Here is a 20,251-nt window from a genome sequence, read left to right as displayed (position 1 = left end):
TAAAGCACGCTTTTTCAACCAATCAGAGAGCGCGTTATTTCTTAAGTTTATTATAAATGTATGAAGGCATCATTCTATGAAAGAAAAACCAGCAACAACAACAAAATGCATTTTTACCTGGAAAACAGACGAGTAATGTCCAATGACTGTAAAAATGTGCTTCTGCCCAATATCCGGATCCTTGCACGTGACATTTCCTACGATGTAACCGACCTGAACATTTTCCTTTATGACCGTAGCACCATAAAAGCGAATGTCGAATGGTGCCTCGTTGACATCAGAAACTTGAACGCTGAAACTTCGTTGAATGGAATATGGAGGATTTCCATTGTCAACACAGTTGACAGTAACTGTTTGATAGAACACCAAAATTCAGTTTGTCGTTAATCTCCTTCACAGCCGTTTTTAGGCTCGTCACGCAACGCTCCTCCCCACATGCGTGACGAACCTAAAAACGGCTGCGAGGAGACTAGTCTGTCGTGAAACTTTTCAAGCTTCCTGATTATTAACCGAGTCTTAGTTATCAGCCAGTTACAGTCAAAACTCCCGTAAGCGACCACCAAAAACGCGAAGGTTCAGTGATCGCTTACGGGAGGTGGTAGCTTAAAAGAATCGAACCACATGGAGTCTCTTCCGAGAAGAGGCCCAGACTCATCTACGTCTTTGGAAGAGAATTCATTACATTCAGTTTCTAAGTTACGATATGCGTAGTTTAAAGTTGTCTCTAAAAGTGCATGACATTCTCTTAGAAGTGTAGCACATACAACAAACATAGAGATCAAACCATGCCTAAAGTGGTCGCTTTTTTTGCGCTTACAAGAGGATGAGAACAATGGTATTTTCTAAAGCCAGCATCAGAGAAAAAGTGGTCGCGGTCGCTTACGGAAGGTTCCAACCATAGTGATTTCACTGGGGAAATTTTGGTGTTTTGGATAGCTGGTCGCTTATGGGAGGTGGTCGCATATGGAGGTTTGACTGTATAACAATAACTAGTTTCCAGTCCCCCGATGAGTGTCAGGGACGGAAAGACCCGACCTCGGGAAGTTGGTTCAACGTTAGCGGAAGCTGCCGGCGGCTTTCTCACAAAAATATGAACTTATCCAGAACTATACATACCTTGTAATGGAGCCCCCCTGAGACTTTCATAGTCCAAGTTAGCCCCTTGTTTGACACGAATCTCTGAGGACGACTTAGAAAGGGAGCTGATGTAAAAGTTATTTCCTCCTTCAAGAAGCATACAGCGATGTTGCTGCCCTACCTCCTCATCGACGACGCTCAGATTTGTCAGCGAGGTTCCAGTCGGGCTGTTCTCGGCGATCACAACTGTGTACGTCACATTATCGTGTATCGAGAGGGACGAGTTTAAGATTATTTCTGAGGGCCGATCATTGCTGTCAAGAACTTTGATACTCACGACGTCCTGCATTGGAAAGTTAATACATTAATCTCAGTTTTATAAATAACATAATATGCAGAACAACATAGAGCTTTATGTGGCTCCTAGGTCCAAAGTCTTAGGGAGGATTCATTTGCAAAATTGTTACATAAAAAAAAAAACGTTAGTTCTTCTCCGAAAGAAAAAAATGTAGCACAGCCCTTCCTCAACTAGGTTTTACTTTGATACTCTGTTTAATTTTTATGTCTAGGTGAACTGCACCCAAAAAAGCCCGTTAGCAGGCCAATACGGTGTCCATTTGGACTCCACAATGATGAGAAATTAAGTGAATGCAGTATACGCTTAATGACAGAGCAGGAAATAATGTTTGTTTAGAAGTTGAAGGTCATTTACAGGAAAGCATTGAAACAAACCTCTTTGGAGTATGGAGGGGAACCGTTATCAGTAGCCTCAATGGTTACATTAATTTCTGGTGTTGTTTCATAATCTAATGAAAAGTTGCTCAACAGCAAGTTGTTTCCTCTGACAGCAAACCAGTCTGAAAAAAAGCAAGAATCAATTTTTGCCTTCAACAGACACTTCCAGAGCTTCCTAAGTATACGTTTGTTGCACATAAGTGATATGGATTCGTTAATTGATACAGAAAAGTTGGTTCAATTTTAAATGGCTGTTAACGTGTGATTCTACTAACGCTTAGGGGCCGACCATTTGACTTTTGAGGGGTGGTATGGGTGATTTCAGAAAAAAAAATATCCTGCTGACTGATTTCGAGGAAAAAAAAATCCTTGCAAGGAAATACCTGGGGAAAAAATTACTACACTAAAAAAAATATATCTTTCTTGGTGTATAATGTTGGAAAAAATCACACCCGCTTGTATGTCAGGGAAAATAAAAAATTCTACCACGAGAGGCTTGAGAAAAAATTCTTACCCAAACAAAATCACCCATACCCGCCCCCACCCCCTCAAAAGTCAGACGGTCGGCCTCTTACTTACCTATATGTTTGATAGTAAAGAAATGACTTTGATTGACATCTTGATCTTGAGCCCGCAATATGCCAACAACTGTTCCAGCGGTAGCATTTTCGTAGATTCCGTCTGACAAAAGACTTACTCCGGTGGGCCACTCATTTGTGTCAATTACCTAAAATGAAATATAATCAAAGTTACCTTCATAATTTAACAACCCCTTGAATATGACCAGTATGGGAGACAGGTAATATGTCGCAATAAACTTTCTGGTATGAAGCATATTGACCGGCAATGAAGGTAGCAACAAAGGGATTCCATTCCCATAACATAACATAAACATAAAAATTTATTTATACTCGAATTTTAGAGTAGCTAACAATCTAATATCTTCGAGTTGATACTACAAGGTACAAACGCTTTGCACGGCATCATGAATAATCTCATTGATTCTCTTTTCTTAAACAAGACCTCTTTATTTTTATTTTTTGAGCGATAGGCGAAGTCTGATGAAAAGAAAGCCCCGGTGATGAACACTGGAGATGGGGTAAAGAGACAAGAAGCCGTTTTCACCAAACTCTGGCCTTCCCTGATCAGTTTTGCCGCTACTTTCACCGTGAATTTTTTTACAATTAGAGGAGCACCATGATCTGCAAATGAAAGAGTTATCAATATGTTTTGGCGAAGGGGTGATGTTCGTCATTTCTTTCCCAGCCGAACGGTTCCATAATCGCACTAGTTCTATTTATTATTAGTTTGTTAGCACATGGCAAGACGGCCATGTTGGTGGTCAATACAATATGTTTTTTTTCGAATGTTACAGGTAAATGCAGTTTAGTTCCCAGCGGTGGGAAATGCTTTTGTTCTTGTTCACCAACATGGCCGCCATGACTTCACGTGCAAACAAGCAATATATAGAAGTAAATGAACGTATGAAATTTACGCTTGGAGAACGACTTGCTGCTAACAAAGTTAGCAGTCGGTAGTCCCAAATGCCCTAATTTTTTTGCTCGATATCGTGTTTATTTTTCCTCACACTTTTAAAAAGCTGGATTTTAACGGGTAAAGCTCTGAAGAAATTATGGTATCCGTTAGTAGATGGGTGAGCTCTCAGAGAAGATAATTGCGGTGACTGATATTAAGGTATATATGGTTTTAAAGAACCGATGTTTTGAGCGAAAGTCTTTCGTCAAAACCAATTCTCATAACTCTTCTGTCGAGAGCCTTAGGAATAGTTCTCAAAATATTGAAAAACTTTAATTTGCAGATGACAACACCATATCGTTGTGGCTTAGGAATAATCATTCAGCCATACCTGGATCGTGAAGGAGAGGTTGGTACTGAGAGGTGGGTTACCGCTGTCCGTTGCAACAACTGTCAGCGTGTACGTGCTTTGATTCTCAAAATCAAGCATCCTTGTAGTCACCAGACTGCTGTTTATCAATTGAAAGGCATCTGGGCCTGGTGATTGATCTTTCAAGGCCAGAGATATAATGGCAAATCCGCTGGTCTATGTAAAGAAGAGAAAGAAAGTTACAATTTAAAGGGAGGGGGACAAAGGACAAAATAAGCCATTTTGCAGTTGAAGGCTTAGTGTGCTAGCTTTTGAGTAAACGTGAGGCTGAGGTTGACCTTGATTTGATAATACAAACTTCTTTCCTTTTCTAATAAGGATTATGCTTTAAAAATGTTAGCCAGCATAAGAAGAACATGATTTACATAATAAAGCAGGAAGAGGTGTATCAAAACAAGGTCAACTCTAGCCTCGTTTCTAACTGTAACTGTAAAATGGGCTACTCTAAGGAAAACGGAATAGACTACCAATCCAGCGACCCGGGTAAAAACGTAGCGCTGCGAAACAGTCGCCATTTTTACACCTCTAACAAGAGAAAGAAGCGAAGATAAAAAAAAGTGGAGACATGCGCGCAAGCCCTGCACATCGCGCATTTCCACACCAAGCCAAATCGTTTCTGAACATAGTAGATGAAGGGCGTTCAAGGGTTTATAGGTCTCAAGAAGATCAATAAAGGAACCAAAAGGTACAACCTGGAAACTATTTTGGCAGCTTTTGCTTTTATAATCTTGTACCCAAATCAGAATTGCGAAAGATCTTTATCCACTGATTCTGTGACCCAGGAGGCTTATAAGAGAAAAATCCGAGTACTCTCAGTCAACAGGAGTCTAGTTACTAGTCCAGATGCTTCGGGTATACCACTGATCTTCTACCCAAAGCTAGTGCGAAAGCGGTTCACTAAGAAACCCGTGTCTATCAGTTCCCTACCGGTAAATCAGGATCGAGAACACTGAGCATGCCCACGAAGTAACCAGTTTCTTGGTTCTCGCTCACAGACTGGGACGAGATGGTCAGATTGTAGGGAGCCTCGTTGACATCCTGGACATTGATTAAGAACACTGTAGAGACGGTGAGCGGATTGGAAAAGAACTCAGTACACGTGACCTAAGACAGAAAATTCAAGCGTGTCAGGACTATGACGACCACATCGATTCATCTTATACTATATAAATGAAGTGAAAGAGAACTTAGGTTTAAGCTATTTTTGGACTCAGGGGTGATCAGGGATTTGAGTCATTGAGTCAAGGATTTCTCCACGCCTTTTTGACAGTGAGGCAAACGGTAAATGGTACTTCAGTAGCCCATGTAAAACATTGCTCAGAATATCTATAGAAATTTGTGTTTTGTTACTTGTGTGAAAGTTAACGTCAAGCTCACGATTAACTACGCTTTGTAGTCACTAATTTCCCCTTTTTTTTGAAAATTAAATTCCTTTGGACAAAAAGTATTTGTAACAGTGTTACGTAAACTAAATTAAGAAAAAGATTATTTAATATAGTTTTCTCACGTTAACTGTGTATGTGTCGATAGTTTCGTAATCCAAAGAGTTCTTAGATACCACCAAAGTCAAATGATTAATGACCTGCAAAAATAAACAGTCTATTTATTACACAAAGGCATTGATAACGCCCGCTGTTTTTCTTCTACTTCCAACTTACTGCTCAGTACGTATCTCGCGTGGGAAAGTAAAATCTGAAATGAAGGCGGACCTGTTCTGGCACGGTAATTGTTAGGTTTTTTGTTCATGTCACACCTTTGTTGAGGTTGATATCTAAATTGCCTATTTTTGCCATAGCGTAAATAAATAGACAAATAAATAATTTAACAAACAAACTTAGAGGTATCATATCCATATAGCCGTTCTTCGTCTTCCTTTCCTGGTCGAATTGGAATTGTGTAGTTCCAGAAGATATCCATACCATCCCCACGGAAGGCAACGGAAATTCTGAGGGGAGGGGGGTAAGGGTTTTTTTTTCGGGGGTCCGAGTAAGATTGGTGACTATTAAAGACTAACAACTGTTCTGTTGAGCAACAATCTTTGACAAAAATGTTAAGAAAAATGCCCGTTGTTTACCTAATTTTAGAATACTTCCCTTTAAAGCCCGGTTCACTCAAGATTCTTTCCCCTCCCCCGCCAAAGCACAGTGTTGAAGTGTGGCCGGAACATTTTTGCTCCCGACTAAACAACATTGACCAGGGAAAATGGGCTCCTGCCAGGGAGGGGTGTGAGAAGGGGTCACCATGGTGCCAAATTCGCAGGGTGGGCGTCCTGTGAGTAAGAAAGTGCAAAATTCTTAACACTTTTTGTCCAAGATTAAAGCTATCAGTTATTTTACTGTTAACAGGTGTTTCAAAACACGAATTATTGTTTTCATTGATGACCTGATCCGGGTAAGGTGGATAGCAGTTTCTTTTGTTATGCGGCAACGGTGCTTTCCCCACATAGGAATGTTCTCATTTTTACACAGAGAATGCATAAACCTACATGAAGGCAGTTTACGCAATAAAATGCATTTACACTTCACTTTGAAAGGATGTTTTTTTGTGTTAAAAGATTTTGACCAATCACAAGAGTTGAAAACAATAGCCAAGAAAAGTTTACAATTTTACATGTTCCCCATATAGGACTTCTTTGTTATTCAAACTGAGACCAGATTTTGTTGTATGGAAGATGGTCGGAAAGTAAGGATGAATATATGTACCGCTTTAAGAAGTTTTGTTAACTTTTGCTGTTTAAGCCAATCAGAAGTAAGTACAGACAATAGAAAAGTTAGCACCTTTTTTGCATTCCAACATGTTCGTTGCCGTTGTTGCTATTGTTCTTATCTGGACCGTTTCTTAATATATGGACGGCTGAATGCTTTTTTCACGGCTTAATGCGATACAATTGCCATCGGCCCACGAATAATTTTCCAGTACTGTTTCTACAATGTTTTAACTGAAAAGAAATAATTGAAGTTCACTCGGTGTTTAGTCTAAATGTAACTGGTTCTTTTACAAATGGCATTATTCGTGAAGTTTAAGGTATCGCCTCCATGGTTCTTCGACAGTGGCTCACAGTTGATTATTAGCTAAGAAAGACCTCTACAAGGGCATTGATTGTATTGACGTGGATAGAAAGTTTTTTTCCTCACTTTATCGCAGAAACAATTAAATTTCACGTTGTAGTATAGTGCAACAGCATTTTTGAAGGAAATATTCTTTCCAGGGGGGTACCCAACCAAGATGGAAAATCATGGAAATTCCAGCGGGTAGGGGGGTATGACAAGCACCACCTGGAATGGAAATTCTTGGGGTTGGGTGGGGGTATAAAGTAGAAGGGCCCTCCGTCAGGGGGTACGGATATTTTCTGATACTATACATTTGGAAATGTTGGTTTTTGAGGAGAGGGAAAACCTGAATACCGGGAGAAAAACCTCTCAGAGCAAGGGAGAGAACCAACAACAAACTCAAACCACATAGTCCAGTCAAATTGTGGTTTAGCATCAAACTAATTGCAACAGAATTTTTTTCAACGCCAGTTAATTGTTGGATGGCTGTTTAGCAACATACTAAAAATCCGCCAAAATCGGTTAGGTGAAACATGAGAAAAATTGGCAATAAAGATTTTCAACTTTCACCACAGGAGACCCAATTTCAGGAAGATCACAAATTCAGACAAAACATCTGATAATTGTGTTTTTTTTCTCAAGAATTTTCGATACAACATCGCTAATGTATTTTGGGTAGCTTTGTTTTTAAAAACGCCGACTAAATGTGTGAGAAACACCTGGGTCAGTGTTTCGTTTGGCGGCTTTGCACAGGCTACCCAGCCACTCGTCTGTCGTCACATTCGGTTTCCCAAGCTTTATTTTTTTTTCTATGACGGTATTTAAAAGGAAAATTATCAATCAGTCTGTGTTAACATGGTTAAAAATATAAGCAATTGTTTTTTTGCGCAATATCAGAAATTATTTAATTAGCAGTTTTACTGGCTGGAAATTTTTTATATCCTGCAACATGGATGCAGATTTAGTAGCTGACCGATGGTGAACAGTCTGATTTGATAGTTTGTTCACCATCAGTCAGCTGCCAAATTTGCATCCATGCTGAAGGATACATGCTGCTAAATGTGTGCAACGGACGATAGCTTTGTATCAGTACAAACTGTTTAACCTATTCCCATTTTATGTAATCGAGTTTTGTGAGGTAGATATCTTCAAACCTTGGACACAATATGCGTGATCGAAATCAGGGGTTCTTTTTTTTCTCGCGACATGCGCAACCTCCTTTAGGATTATGACTCCCTACTTTACAATGTGAGTGAAAAAATATTCTGCTAAGGACTCCTCCGTCTATTTGGTTTTTGCTAGCTCGTAACGCTCTGCGCTTTTCATTACACCTGGCCAAATCTGTTGTAAGAAAAATCCAGAAAACTAAGCGCAGTGTGATTGTTCATTTTTTTATCTTCTTGTAGCGACTCTAAGATTTAGTTTAGTGTCTTTGAGTATTCATTTTGTATTTTCTGCGGCAGCCCTTTATTTCTTGGTAAGATGAATAAGTAGATTAATCGCCCTGTAGTCTAAAGGCGTTTATATTCCCTCCTTGCATTTCTTTTGTGAGAACAACCCTGAACCTTGACCAGTTTGTTTTCGTCCATTAGCAAATGAAGATCTCTTCAGTTCTATAACGATCATGGGGTTCTGTACGTCTGAAAAAAATTACAGTGGTCAATGAAGGCGCGAAAGTACTTCACATATGTACGACATTAATGGGCTTGCCTGCTAGCTTCTGATGGCTTACCTCTTTTTCCGGAACCAGTTCTCTTCGGATGAGCGTTGTGTAACACTTCAATTTACTGCATGTTAACCTTCTGACTGAGTTGCGTGAATTATGCTCTGCGTGAGGATTTTCCATTACTCTATATACTCTTAAAGATATTTTTACGTACGCATTGTTTTTGCTAGCCGGAGTTACTCTTTCCCTTAAAAACCAGCTTCCTTATTATATTATTTCGTTTTCTTGAAACAAACGTTTGCTGGAACAAAGTTCTTACGCGATGAATGTTCCGTTAATCTTTATAATTTTTTTTGCGAAGGAAACAGCACTTTTCCTTAAATGAAAACACATTTCCCTCTTATCAAATTCATAGGCATTGGAGCTTAACATGCTCAACAACTCTGTATTGTTGCTGTTGTTGTGCATCGTAAAGAATTAGTAAAACTATCCTCCCCTCCTCTCCAATTCACTTTTAACAAGAAGAAAATGAAAAACTTCAATAAAGTAAAACTTGTATATTTGAGGATGTTGGTACGTTAACGAAAATTAATGTACAGGTAACCGTAAAAACCAAAGCATTATCTTGCTGGATTTTTGAAAACGTACAGAACGAAAATCGCAGTCTTTTGACTGAAAAAAGACCAAAAGCCGAAGGCAAAATGAGCCCGAAATTCCTCCTAAAAAAGAACTGGGAAAGGGAAAATAGAGAGAGCGAGGAGAATTAAAGAAAGGAAGAGAAGAATAAAAGCAATGGCTGTACTCTTAGTTTTTAATTTATGTTGACTTCTTTGAGAACTGTTTGAGGGGAGAGCTCTATTTTGGCCTTAACGTCGTGCAAAAATCCACCTCTGATATATATTTTTCTTACCCTTGCGGTTAACAGAAATCTGAGAAAAAAGGATATATTTTGAAAGCTAATGATTAAGTAACGGCTTTCATTTTTCAGATTTAAAGCCTTACGGCTAAATCTGTCGTAGTTTTACAGCCAACAATTCACTCTATTACCCTGAAAGCCTTCTGTTATTTTGGGGTTCCTTAAGTGGAGCATGGGCTTCCTGTCAAAAAGCCAACCGTGTTTAATATTAATTTTTTTGGAAGAAAGAAACACTTTGTTTTTATCACCGAAAACTAGGTAGCAGTTATTCTTTCTTCTTTTACTTTTTCATAAAAGTAACAAACACATTTTGTGCATTTTTTTTTGAACGTATAATTTCAAAAAAACCTGGGTGTCCTGTGTTAAAAGCTCAAAATGTTTAACGCTTAATTTTGACATGTTCCACCGAACGGATTTTGACGGATTTTTAGTATGTTGCTAGATAGCCCACCCTCACTTTAATGGCGCTGAAAACAATTCTGAGGCAATTAGTTTGATGTTGAGCCTCGAAAATGCCTAGATTGACTGGACTACTTGTCTTCGCCGTGAGGATCAGTTTGTTGCTTTTTTTTTTTCGCACGAGGAATACGAGGACATGCCGTTGTCATGGTAAATGATCCTTTTTCTGATCTTCCGTTTTTTTGGTTGTGAAGAATCCGCATGATCTGAGATCACAGATCCGTTTTGGATTCTCCCAAAAAAACGCACCCATATAGTGTCAACGACGGGATTTGAACCCGGGTCACATTGGTGGGAGGCGATTGCTCTCAACACTGCGCCATCCCTTGTTTTGAAAAGTTCATACTCTAAAACTTTGGCAAAACACTGGGTTCACGCCAGAGATTTTGTTTTGGTCTTATATATTCTCCTCGTTAGGCTGTGAACATAACGTCACAATCCGAGACAGCGAACCACGTTAGATTGCTTAAAACACCAAGATCACTGAGTGGGTATAATATACTAATACGTGATGGTATTCTCTCTACCTCTTTGCTACAACTCGCACACAAAGGTTTCAATAATTCCTTAACCGTGTAATAACTACTGAACTTACTTTAAAGGGTCCACCATCTTCCACAACACAGTTGAACTTCTGTAGTGGCACGTTAAGATTGTCAGGGTCATATACTGACAAGCTACCGATAATTGTCCCAACAGGACTATTTTCGAGAACCTGAAACATGAAGGGAAACCTTGTTACAAAATAAGCTAAAACGTTTAGGGTTTATCTTGAATGAAAGAGAATCTTAATGATATTGAAAAGCATAAAGTCCAATAATCCAGCCCCTGTATCCATTACAAGAAAGCCACACAAGGATTTCAACTCAAGCAGGGCGGGCGTTGATGAGCCACGAGCGTCGAATGTCGTGGATTTGTATGGTTTGAGTAGTCAAACAAATTCATCTAACAGTTAACATACCCATTATAGCGATAGTAATGACACTGATATGCCAACCAGAAGCGCATTGGTTCTTGAAACAAAAGATTCTTTTGTTTTACTTGTGACAAATTTGAATAACAAAAACAATGTAAAAAGTGATGTCTCCTATAGTCCGAAGCTACTTTTAAAAAACGAACAGTTTTAAAATGTTCTATTGAGTTTACGTGAAATAAAGCCCGCTAAACCGACCAATCAAAGTGTGCGTACTAACTGATCATGAGTTAACACAATGAAACTGATGTACCTGATTGTTATTCAGCGAGATATTTTGTGGATTTTCATTAATGTTATGCACGCTGACCACAAACGAGCCTGTTACTGAGTAAGGAGGAAAACCGCTGTCTGTGCTGTTCAAGGTCACTGTATACTTTGCATACTGCTCGTAATCCAGTCCAGACTTTTGAAGAGTGACTTTTCCAGATGGCGATTCAACAGCAAAAAGGTTAAGAAGACCAGAAGTACTACCGTGGGCAAAAAGAAAAAATATAAATGATGGATATTTATCATTTACCGATTACCAAAGGAAACCGCCAAAAAGTTGTGACATATAAAAGCAACCAATGTCACGTGACGTTTAAGATAGGGCTTTAGCATTCTTAAAGTAGCAACCCAACTGATGAAGAACTTCTGTTTAACTTTCCTTTCTTTAGTCCACCACTGAGCTTTGGACTTCCCTCTTGTCTAGTGTTTCCGAGCTATAATCTCACAAATCATTGGTAAACAAGATTAACCAATTATTAGAATACGTTTTGGGATAAATCCGGAATAATCAAGCTCGAGGTAAGTGTTATCAGTGTTTATCATTTTTTTGAAGAAAATAACGACGAACACGCACTGTCGGGCGGAACACAGTTTAAAGGTACTCTTTGAATTGAAGTCATGCATTGCGTGCGCAACCTACAAATAAGTACGGTTAACTGCTACCAGATAACTAACTAATCCGCAGGTTACGCTGATTTCCAAATTGACTGCAGGATCTTCGCCATTGAGAAGACAGATAGTGAGCACAATGCATAACAATAAATCAAGGTGGTCACGATTTCTTATTTGCATAACAGCCTAGGGCCGGGCGTAAACGACCTGGATAGGTGATTTTAACTGTTCTCATGAAGCCTAAGACATTTTTCCTTGAGCAAAGTATAGTTCAGAACTGAGCAGAGAATCAAAAAAGGGCAGGGTGCTTGTTTAGCACAATTCGACAGGAACATACATCAATGTCGACAATAAGGTCATACCTGTGGTTGCCGTGCGCATGTCCAACCACGTCAACTATCTGATACTGGTGCGTCTGCCCAACATCTTGATCATCGGTCACCACAGTACCAAGGTACTGCCCGGACACACTGTTTTCAGATACATTCAGTAGGCGGCTTACTGATATTCCCGTGGGCGGATCGTTTCTGTCTCTTACGATTACTGTGAAGTTCTTTGTCGTGCTAAGTCCTACAATAAATAGACTAAAAATAAGTAAGATACACGCGGAGGGGCTGACTTAAGGGGCATGAAAGTTTATATATTTTTGTCTTTTTTAATAATTGTTTAATTTTAATCACACTGTTAGAGTTACAAAGAAGTACATAATTACGTAATAAGGAATTGAAAAAAAAATTGGAAAAAATACTAAAAAAAGGGACGAGACGAAGTGTAACTTACAACTTGACATTGACTATATAACTACATAGAGATAATCAATCACAATTTTTCTAACTGGTATTTAATTTCTATTTGTTTGGCAAAGTCTGAGAGAGTCAGTGCTTTGTTATGAAGTTTACAGGAATAAATGTAAAATCTCATAAATAACAGTGTGTAGTTCAATTTTGCTGTAAGCCGGCTATTGTTGAGTAGATTTTCGGAAAGTCCAAATAAAGATTCTTTCAATGAAGAAAGTAAGTTGGAATTATTCTTAGAGTTAAACCACCTAAATACACTTTCCCTAAACGACTGTGTGAATTGGCAGTTGAAGGTGTGGTCCATGGAATCCTCTTCGCCGCAAACTAAACAATTACTATCCTGTTTAATTCCAAAACGAAACAATTCTTTTTTGGCGACAAAATTCCTATGTAAAAACCTGAGTTGAAATTCTCTTAGCTTGTTCTTTTTGCAGATCTTTCTCGCTGATTGGAAGAATGTTTGCCATTCATTTAATTCTGTGTTAAAGGTTTTTTTCCATTTCTTTGACCCAGTTAGCAGTGGTTTAGGGTTCCGTTCGTCTAAAATCCAATAGAACTCTTTAGTTTTAGCTTTGTCTAAATTGTAATGAGCTCTTGACCATTTAATAGCTGGAATAGTGGAGACTTTTCCAGATAAAACGTCTTTTAAAATTTCGTTCAGTTTTCTTGCTTTGAACAGAAGATACTTAGGGATGGCACTCAAAACTTGATAAAAAGTCAGGAAATTCGTTTTAAAACTATTTTTTCTTTGAAACTCCTCATAAGTAAGAAATTGTCCATTCTCCTGTAGAAGATCCTTTATTGAAATAATTCCTTTTGCAAACCATTCCCTTATAAAGAAAGGTTTTCCATCTATTAAAATTTCTTTGTTTTTATACAAAATTATGTCCTGTTCATCCTTTTGTTTACGTTGACGTTTTATTTGGACGAATTAAGAACGACAGTATATCTCAACAAAAAAAGGTAGTTTTGGGTCTAGATACCTTGGGTCGCAGTTGCACCTTAACAAAAAGTTGTTAAGATACACTTTCGTAACCATATTGCTTTGGTTTTTTTGACATTAAGCTGCAACAAATGCATTTTCCACAGAAATAATATCAGCACAAAATAAGTTAGTATCATCTGCAATTTGGCTTATTTTAGTTTCATTTCCAAATAAAATGATTCCTTTAATAAGATTGTTTTGACGAATTTTAGCAGCTAAAATTTCGGCACTGAGAACAAAGAGGTATGGGGAGAGTGAACACCGCTGTCTTACTCCTCTGGAGGGCTTAAACAATTTTCTCGTCCTCAATTCGAAGTTCAGTCATAGTCTTTCTTTTATAGTTTTATTTTTCTAGGTTGAAAAAATATTTAGTAGGGCGCTCTCCTTCCTCTATCCAACGACATTTAGAACGGAACATTGCTGCCTTTCCTTTAATTTTTGTTCGTAGATTGTATTCACTTCGGCTTTAAGAGCATCGTATTCTTTAAGAGTGTCTTCAATATTTTGCAGATCGTCACTATTACAAATTATTTGGTCCAACCTTTCCATTCTCATTTGTATCTCGTCTTCGCGAAGAAACATATTTTTCGCTTTTCTTTTAGCATAAGACATGGTGCTCTGTCTCATTTCTATTTTCATTAATTCCCAAACAAGACTTTTATCCTCCAATCGAGTGTATTTTTCACAAAGCCAGGGGATTAGGTGTAGGGTTCTAAATAAATAATCTTCATCGTTGAGTAGCGAGTTGTTAAATTTCCAAAACCCTGGTCCTCTCTTGATATTTTGCGCTGGCGTTAAATCGATGTAGATCGTTTTATGATCAGGTGCAAAAGAGGCGCTACTTCCGACTTTTTTAACATGCTGTAAAAAACAGTCACTAATTATATATAAGAAGTAGTCTAATCTCGACTTAACATTAAGAGTTTTAGAAGCATATATAGGTATAAATATTGAGGTTTGGGTGACGTGTTCTTTGTATATCTAATAAATCAAACGTTTCCATAGTGATCAACAGCACATTCCTAAATTGTGAAGGTTTCGATGGCACTCCACCCTTTTTATCTTTTTTTGAGTGTGCAATTCCAATCCCCACCTAAGACAAGACTAACAACTTCAGCCTTGTCAATTAGGCAATTGTTCAACTCTTGAATAAGCTCCAACTGTTCCTGTAAGTTGTTTGGTACATAGATATTATAACAGGAAATTTTCGATCCATTCACCAAAACTGTAATCATGATAATTCTACCAGATTTGCTTGCATGTGAAGACTTCAACACATAATTCAATGAAGGATCTATCAGAAAGCAAACGCCTTTGCTATGTTAAGTCCCATGAGAAAAAAATGTTTTACCTTTCTATTCACTCTGCCAAATAGCTTTATCACTAATTTCTGAATATGTTTCTTGAAGAGATTTTCGCCTTCTGATCTTTCAGGTAGCTGAAGATGCTACTCCTTTTCGTCGCCTCCCGAACGCCCCTTACATGAGTGAAATGACCTTCACTCCTTTTTCTTTTTGCATTAGATAAGCTAATAAGACAATGCGTTACGTTTAAAGGTAAAGAAAATACTTTAGAAAAAACCGTTCGATTCGAAACCTTTTTGAGATCCCCCTCTCATACTTAAGAGTTTCATTGTGCTTTCACCTACGAGCAGTAGTTAACATTGAGTCAAAGGTTATCAAGGTCTGATTCATAACTAATTCTTATAGGGTTTCCATCCGGCGAAGTATTCCCCGAAACTTTCCCGTCAATAGTCCAAACTCCCAGTATTAATCCTTCATTCTTCTTATCAGTCGTCTTTTTCACCAATATTCGGCAAAATGCTGTTAGATTTTCATTTATGAAGATGCGCTCCGAGGCCACCCTAGCTTCCGCGTCGTTTTTCTGGGTAACAGGTTGGCTAAATTTCCTCTTGTCTAAGGAGTCCTGGCTTACGAAGGAACGCAGGCGCAAAGAGTAACTGGCTTTAGAGGCCGAGTATGGAGTGTGAATTTTTAAGGGAGCGCTCTCACAATAAAAGGGCGTATCTCCTCTGGCACCTATCACATAACCTATGCCCAAGATCAAGACATGTTGAGTATTGCAAAATCGTGCTCTTGTAAAATTAATATGGGCTTACCTTTGTTATCCGCTGATTTGATTTCAAGCAGCCAGGTAGTTTTGGTCTCATAATCCAAACTTCTCGAGGTATTTAGTGCGCCGCTGTCAAGGACAAAAGGAATGTTCCCGGCTGGACTGGCGATGCTATAACTGAACGTGTGCAGCACCGTCTGTTCGTTATCTGGGTCAGCAGTATCCAGCATTCCAACAGTCACAATCCCAGCATTCTCAGCGACTTCGTTGTTAGAAATTGTAATGTCATACGGCTTCTCATTGACGTCAGTAACATTGACTCGCACTGTCTTGTCGACGGATAAAGGCGGCTTTCCGTTATCTCGGCAACGCAGATCAATATTGTAGCTTTTTGTCTTCTCATAATTCAGATCACCAGCAACCAGAAGAGAGTTTGATGTCCCGTTGAGGATAAATGGTATGTTGGCGATATTAAGTACTTTGCAAGTATGGTTTTGCCAGGTTCCTCTAGGTCCATCATTGTCAGGGTCTGAAACCGAAATTTTACTGACCAGCGTTCCTCTGGGGCTATTTTCCTGGACACTGCTAGAGAGCAAAATTATGTCCGTGGGTCGTTCATTGACGTCACGTACCTGAAAAGAGTGGGGACATTTGTAAACCAGGAGTAAAAGCGGTACTTTTGTTGCGTTTGTTATAGTTCTGTTAAAAATAAAAAGTAACGACAGTTTGATTTACTACTGTACGGTTGTTGTGCTGTTTTTGTGATCGTTTCTTAACGCCCAAAGACTGCAATGTCTTTTGCCATAACAGTTAAGTTTATGAGGAATAATTGCAAAAATGTCGAATGAGGTAATCCTACAAAGGTCTCCTAGATTAATAATAATTGTGTTTAGTGTAGGAGAACGAAAAGGAGAACGCATCCCAATCTTTCCTTTCCGGTGGCTTTTACAGACAGATGACGGGAACTACCATCTGCGTTCCTCTTGCTTTTTTCCAGGGGCAATTGTTTCGGGCAAGTTTTCTTAGATCAGTAGCTAGCAGTTAAACACTAACCTGAATAGTGAATGTTTTATCGATGCTCAGTCTCGGGGAACCATTGTCTCTGCTTCTAACCGCGATAGGATACTCTGACTTTGTTTCGTAATCCAGGTTTGCATAGAAGGAAGAAAAGATCTTGTTTTGGCGGAGAATAAATTTCCAACCACTATTGTTTATCAAACTGTAGCTGTGTGTCTGATTAATATCTTCATCTATGGTCGCCAACTCACCAACAAAGCCATAGTTAAGGTTCTCGTCAATAAATGCTGTATCTCCACCTGCCAAAGTGATATTCTTCGGTCGGTCATTAACATCTAGTATCGTAACCTTAAATGGCTGCACACGGAATAAACTGCTGTCATCAGTCACGCGGACCAAAATATCTTCACTAGAACTAGTTTCGTAGTCAAGAACACCGCTGATCTTTAATGGCGTCGTACACTTTGTTTTAACGCCTGGGATGTAAGTGTTGTTGTGGCAGGTGACACTTGAGCCCACAGTAAATTTGCCGCTTGCATCGTCATCTAGAACGAACTTTAAGCTTTGAACTTCGTCATGATCCAACGCATGAAATGTCCCTACTGTTGTGCCCGTTTTAGAGTTTTCATTCACCTTGGGCATATTGTCAGGGAAGGACTGTTGTCCATATTCAGACGTCAGTGAAATGTTTATTGGAGCCTCGTTAATGTTTTCCACAACAACCATAAACGTCTTGTTGATCTGTGAGTACAGCAAAATGCATTATTTGAAAACAATCTCTTAGTGTCTTAAGACAGTAATTGGCGACAACTAAAAATAAGCGGTCGTTGCTACCCCCCAAAATGCTATTCAAACTCCAGAGGGGGCGGGGGTGGACAGCACGAAAAAGGCAGATACAGGAAGTATGGGGGTCTTTCTGGAGTTAACGTCATCACAAAGTTAAAGAAACAAAGGAACCAAACAACAGAGTTCTCCTGAAGGTTTTATTGATTGGTTAATTGTTTCTTTTGTGGTACGTAATTTGTGCCTCGGTACCTACAGAAGGAACCAAGTATGGTAAAAAAAAGGTGGTGATAATGTTCCTATCGCACATTATACAATGAAGTGAATGATAGGTGCACTGTGATTGGTCGTTGCCCATGATCTATTAAAGTACAGACACACTGATGACGTCACGGAAAACTTGTTTTCTTTGTTTTGTCCAGCATGGCGCGCGGTTTTGAAAGTGTTTGCGAGTTTGTTCTGCCTTCAGCAAGTTAACATTAGGAACTTCTGTTTAAAAGAAAGAAAAACGAAAAAGCCGAAAAAAAAAGGAGAGTTCTTTGCGACTTTAAAATGCCTTAACCGGAAGAAATCTTCAAAAAAAGTTGTGATCGTGTGTCACCGCTATGAGAAACCCGCAGTTTTGAAAGTGCTTATGCGATTATCAGTTCTGCTAAGAGCAAGTAATCGGCCTTGGAAAACTGTGGGAATGAACTGTTTACAAGGAGGATAAAGAAGAAAAGAAGAACCCAACACGAAGTGTAGCGTTGGTGACTTGGAAATGCCTAAACTGGTAAAAAATCCTCGAATAGTCAAGGGCTACGAGACAAGTTTGTCTTTTTTCTCTTTCTGTTCATTGTATGAAACGAATAGATTCCATGTTTCCATGCGTCTTCTTAGTAACAGAACACAGAAGTTGTCAATATGTGGTAAGAATATCAGCGACGCAATCGCCTGCGGCTTGTGTGCCAGTTTTCTCTCTCTCTTCTCTCTCTCTCTCTCTCTCTCTCTCTCTCTCTCTCTCTCTCTCTCTCTCTCTTCTCTCTCTCTCTCTCTCTCTCTCTCTCTCTCTCTCTCTCTCTCTCTCTCTCTCTCTCTCTCTCTCTCTCTCTCTCTCTCTCTCTCTCTCTCTCTCTCCCTCTCTCTCTCTTGCCTCGAGGATAGAAGAGAGAGAACCCTGGGAACGAGGTTTGTTTTTTGGTCAAACCACATTTTGACGTCATCTGTGATCTATTAACTGAAAAGCGCAGACGCACGGCAACATGGAGTATATTTATACACTAACCTCTAAAGGCGGATTACCGCTATCCCTGACTTGAGCGACAATCTTGTGAACCTTGTCAGTCTCGTAATCTGTTCTTTTAGCTTTCAACAAATATCCCGACGAATCAGCAGCAAACCGCCCGCCATCACTGTCGATTAAAGCAAACTCAAGAGTTTGAGATGTATCCTCATCTGTAGCGGAAAACTGACCAACTTTTGTTCCGATTGTGGCGTTTTCTTTCACCATGTTACTGGATAACTTCAGGTTACGTGGTCGGTCGTTGACGTCAATCAATGTGATCGACAGAAACGCTTCAGTGCTTTGAGGTGGCTTCCCATTATCCGTAGCTCGCACGCTTACTTTGTAAGTATTTTGTCTCTCGTAATTCAACTTGCAGAAGTCGCCGCCAATTTTAAGACAGTCATCGTTGGATAAAGCAACTTTCAGCTTATTTCCATCCATTTTAAATCTTCCTCCTGCTCCGTCAATCAGAGTGTAAACAAGGGTTTGATTGAAGTCAGGGTCACGTGCGGACACAGTTCCTATCAGCGCGTCTTGGGGAGGATTTTCGTTTATAACTGTGTTTGACAAAGTGATCTTAAATGGTTTTTCATTGACATCTGAAAAAGAATAAGACACAAAAATAATTCAGAGTTGGACTTTATTAATAAGTATTTGTATTAACAGTCGACTGAGCAAAGTATGACAATATATTGAAACAGACACTAATCAACCTTATACCTCTATGGCCTTAAGTCATTCTTTTATACTTCTCTATTTCGATAAAAGACTGCGAAGTCCTTCAAACAATACCACTCAAGCTGGCCCTTATCACCATTTTAACAAAGGCAGAGCTTCACAGTTGAATTTCCCTTGTCATTGACTATTGTTTCTTCTCGAAAATAGACTTCAGTTGATCCTCGTTAACTTAATTTAGCTGAAGGTCAGTGATCTTTCCAAGGCCCTTGTCGAGTTCCGCATTCTTTGCAAGTGGGTAATTTATGTAAATCAACCTTCCCGGGGAAGAGGGGGGTAACGTGATAAGTATTTCAGTGGGCTTATATTCCAGGAGAAGGTTGTATGAACTCCTGTAAATCAATTTGTCGTTACCCTCAAGCTTCCATTTATTTTGAAACTGCTTTAGTGAAAACCTCGAAAGAATCATCCTCAAAGCAAAAGTAGTCAAGTATAACTGCAACCTTTAACTTACCAACAACGGATATCTGGAAAGTCTTTATTAAACTGAGCGCCGGGTCGCCGCTGTCCACTGATCTGACCGTGATGTTCCAAGAGGAATGGGCCTCGAAATCCAAACTTCTCGTCGAATTCAACGCGCCACCATCGATTATAAAAGGTAGACCAGCGGTGTTCCTCATGAGTGTATAAGTAAATGTCTGTCTGTTTGTCAGTTGGTTGGCGTTATCTGGGTCAGCGGTTGAGAACAAGCCTGAACAAGGGCGATAAAAATAACTAATTAGAAGAACGTTACTGTAAAAAAATGAATGACAAAGTACCTTAAATATGGTACACTTGTGATGTCCTTCTATGATAACGGCCAGCATCAGGAAATAGAAATAGCGGAATAGGTCACGTGGTGATGTCCTAGAACGATCTGTGATTCATAGTTTTAAAGACAATACCAACAACCTGTTAGTTTACTAAACCTTTTTAAAGTTTAATTAAAAAGTT

General features: G+C 39.1%; 1 protein-coding gene across 1 annotated transcript; it reads right to left on the bottom strand.

Annotated features, from left to right (window-relative positions):
* Positions 1-1,096: 1,096 nt before the first annotated feature.
* LOC140937893 (protein dachsous-like) lies at positions 1,097-19,091 on the bottom strand. Its single transcript, XM_073387463.1, has 12 exons — positions 18,584-19,091; positions 16,573-17,277; positions 15,566-16,151; positions 12,027-12,234; positions 11,036-11,252; positions 10,405-10,524; positions 5,226-5,300; positions 4,646-4,822; positions 3,680-3,874; positions 2,392-2,539; positions 1,810-1,934; positions 1,097-1,420 (listed from the first exon to the last, which is right to left on the bottom strand). Exons 1-12 carry the CDS (start codon positions 19,022-19,024, stop codon positions 1,097-1,099), a joined length of 3,321 nt encoding a protein of 1,106 aa, XP_073243564.1. The 5' UTR covers positions 19,025-19,091.
* Positions 19,092-20,251: the final 1,160 nt, after the last annotated feature.

This window comes from Porites lutea, chromosome 5 (genome assembly GCF_958299795.1).
Source record: "Porites lutea chromosome 5, jaPorLute2.1, whole genome shotgun sequence".
In the NCBI taxonomy this organism is placed as follows: Eukaryota; Metazoa; Cnidaria; class Anthozoa; order Scleractinia; family Poritidae; genus Porites; species Porites lutea.
This window is presented reverse-complemented; position numbering and strand designations above follow the sequence as displayed.

Excerpts from the sequence above, each read along its gene's own strand:
- LOC140937893 (XM_073387463.1), bottom strand. The coding sequence starts at position 19,024 with ATGGATGGAAATAAGCTGAAAGTTGCTTTATCCAACGATGACTGTCTT. Across the intron at positions 16,152-16,572 it reads ATAAAACATTCACTATTCAG|GTACGTGACGTCAATGAACG; the intron begins GTTAGTGTTTAA and ends CACTCTTTTCAG. Across the intron at positions 10,525-11,035 it reads TCTCGCTGAATAACAATCAG|GTTCTCGAAAATAGTCCTGT; the intron begins GTACATCAGTTT and ends TTCATGTTTCAG.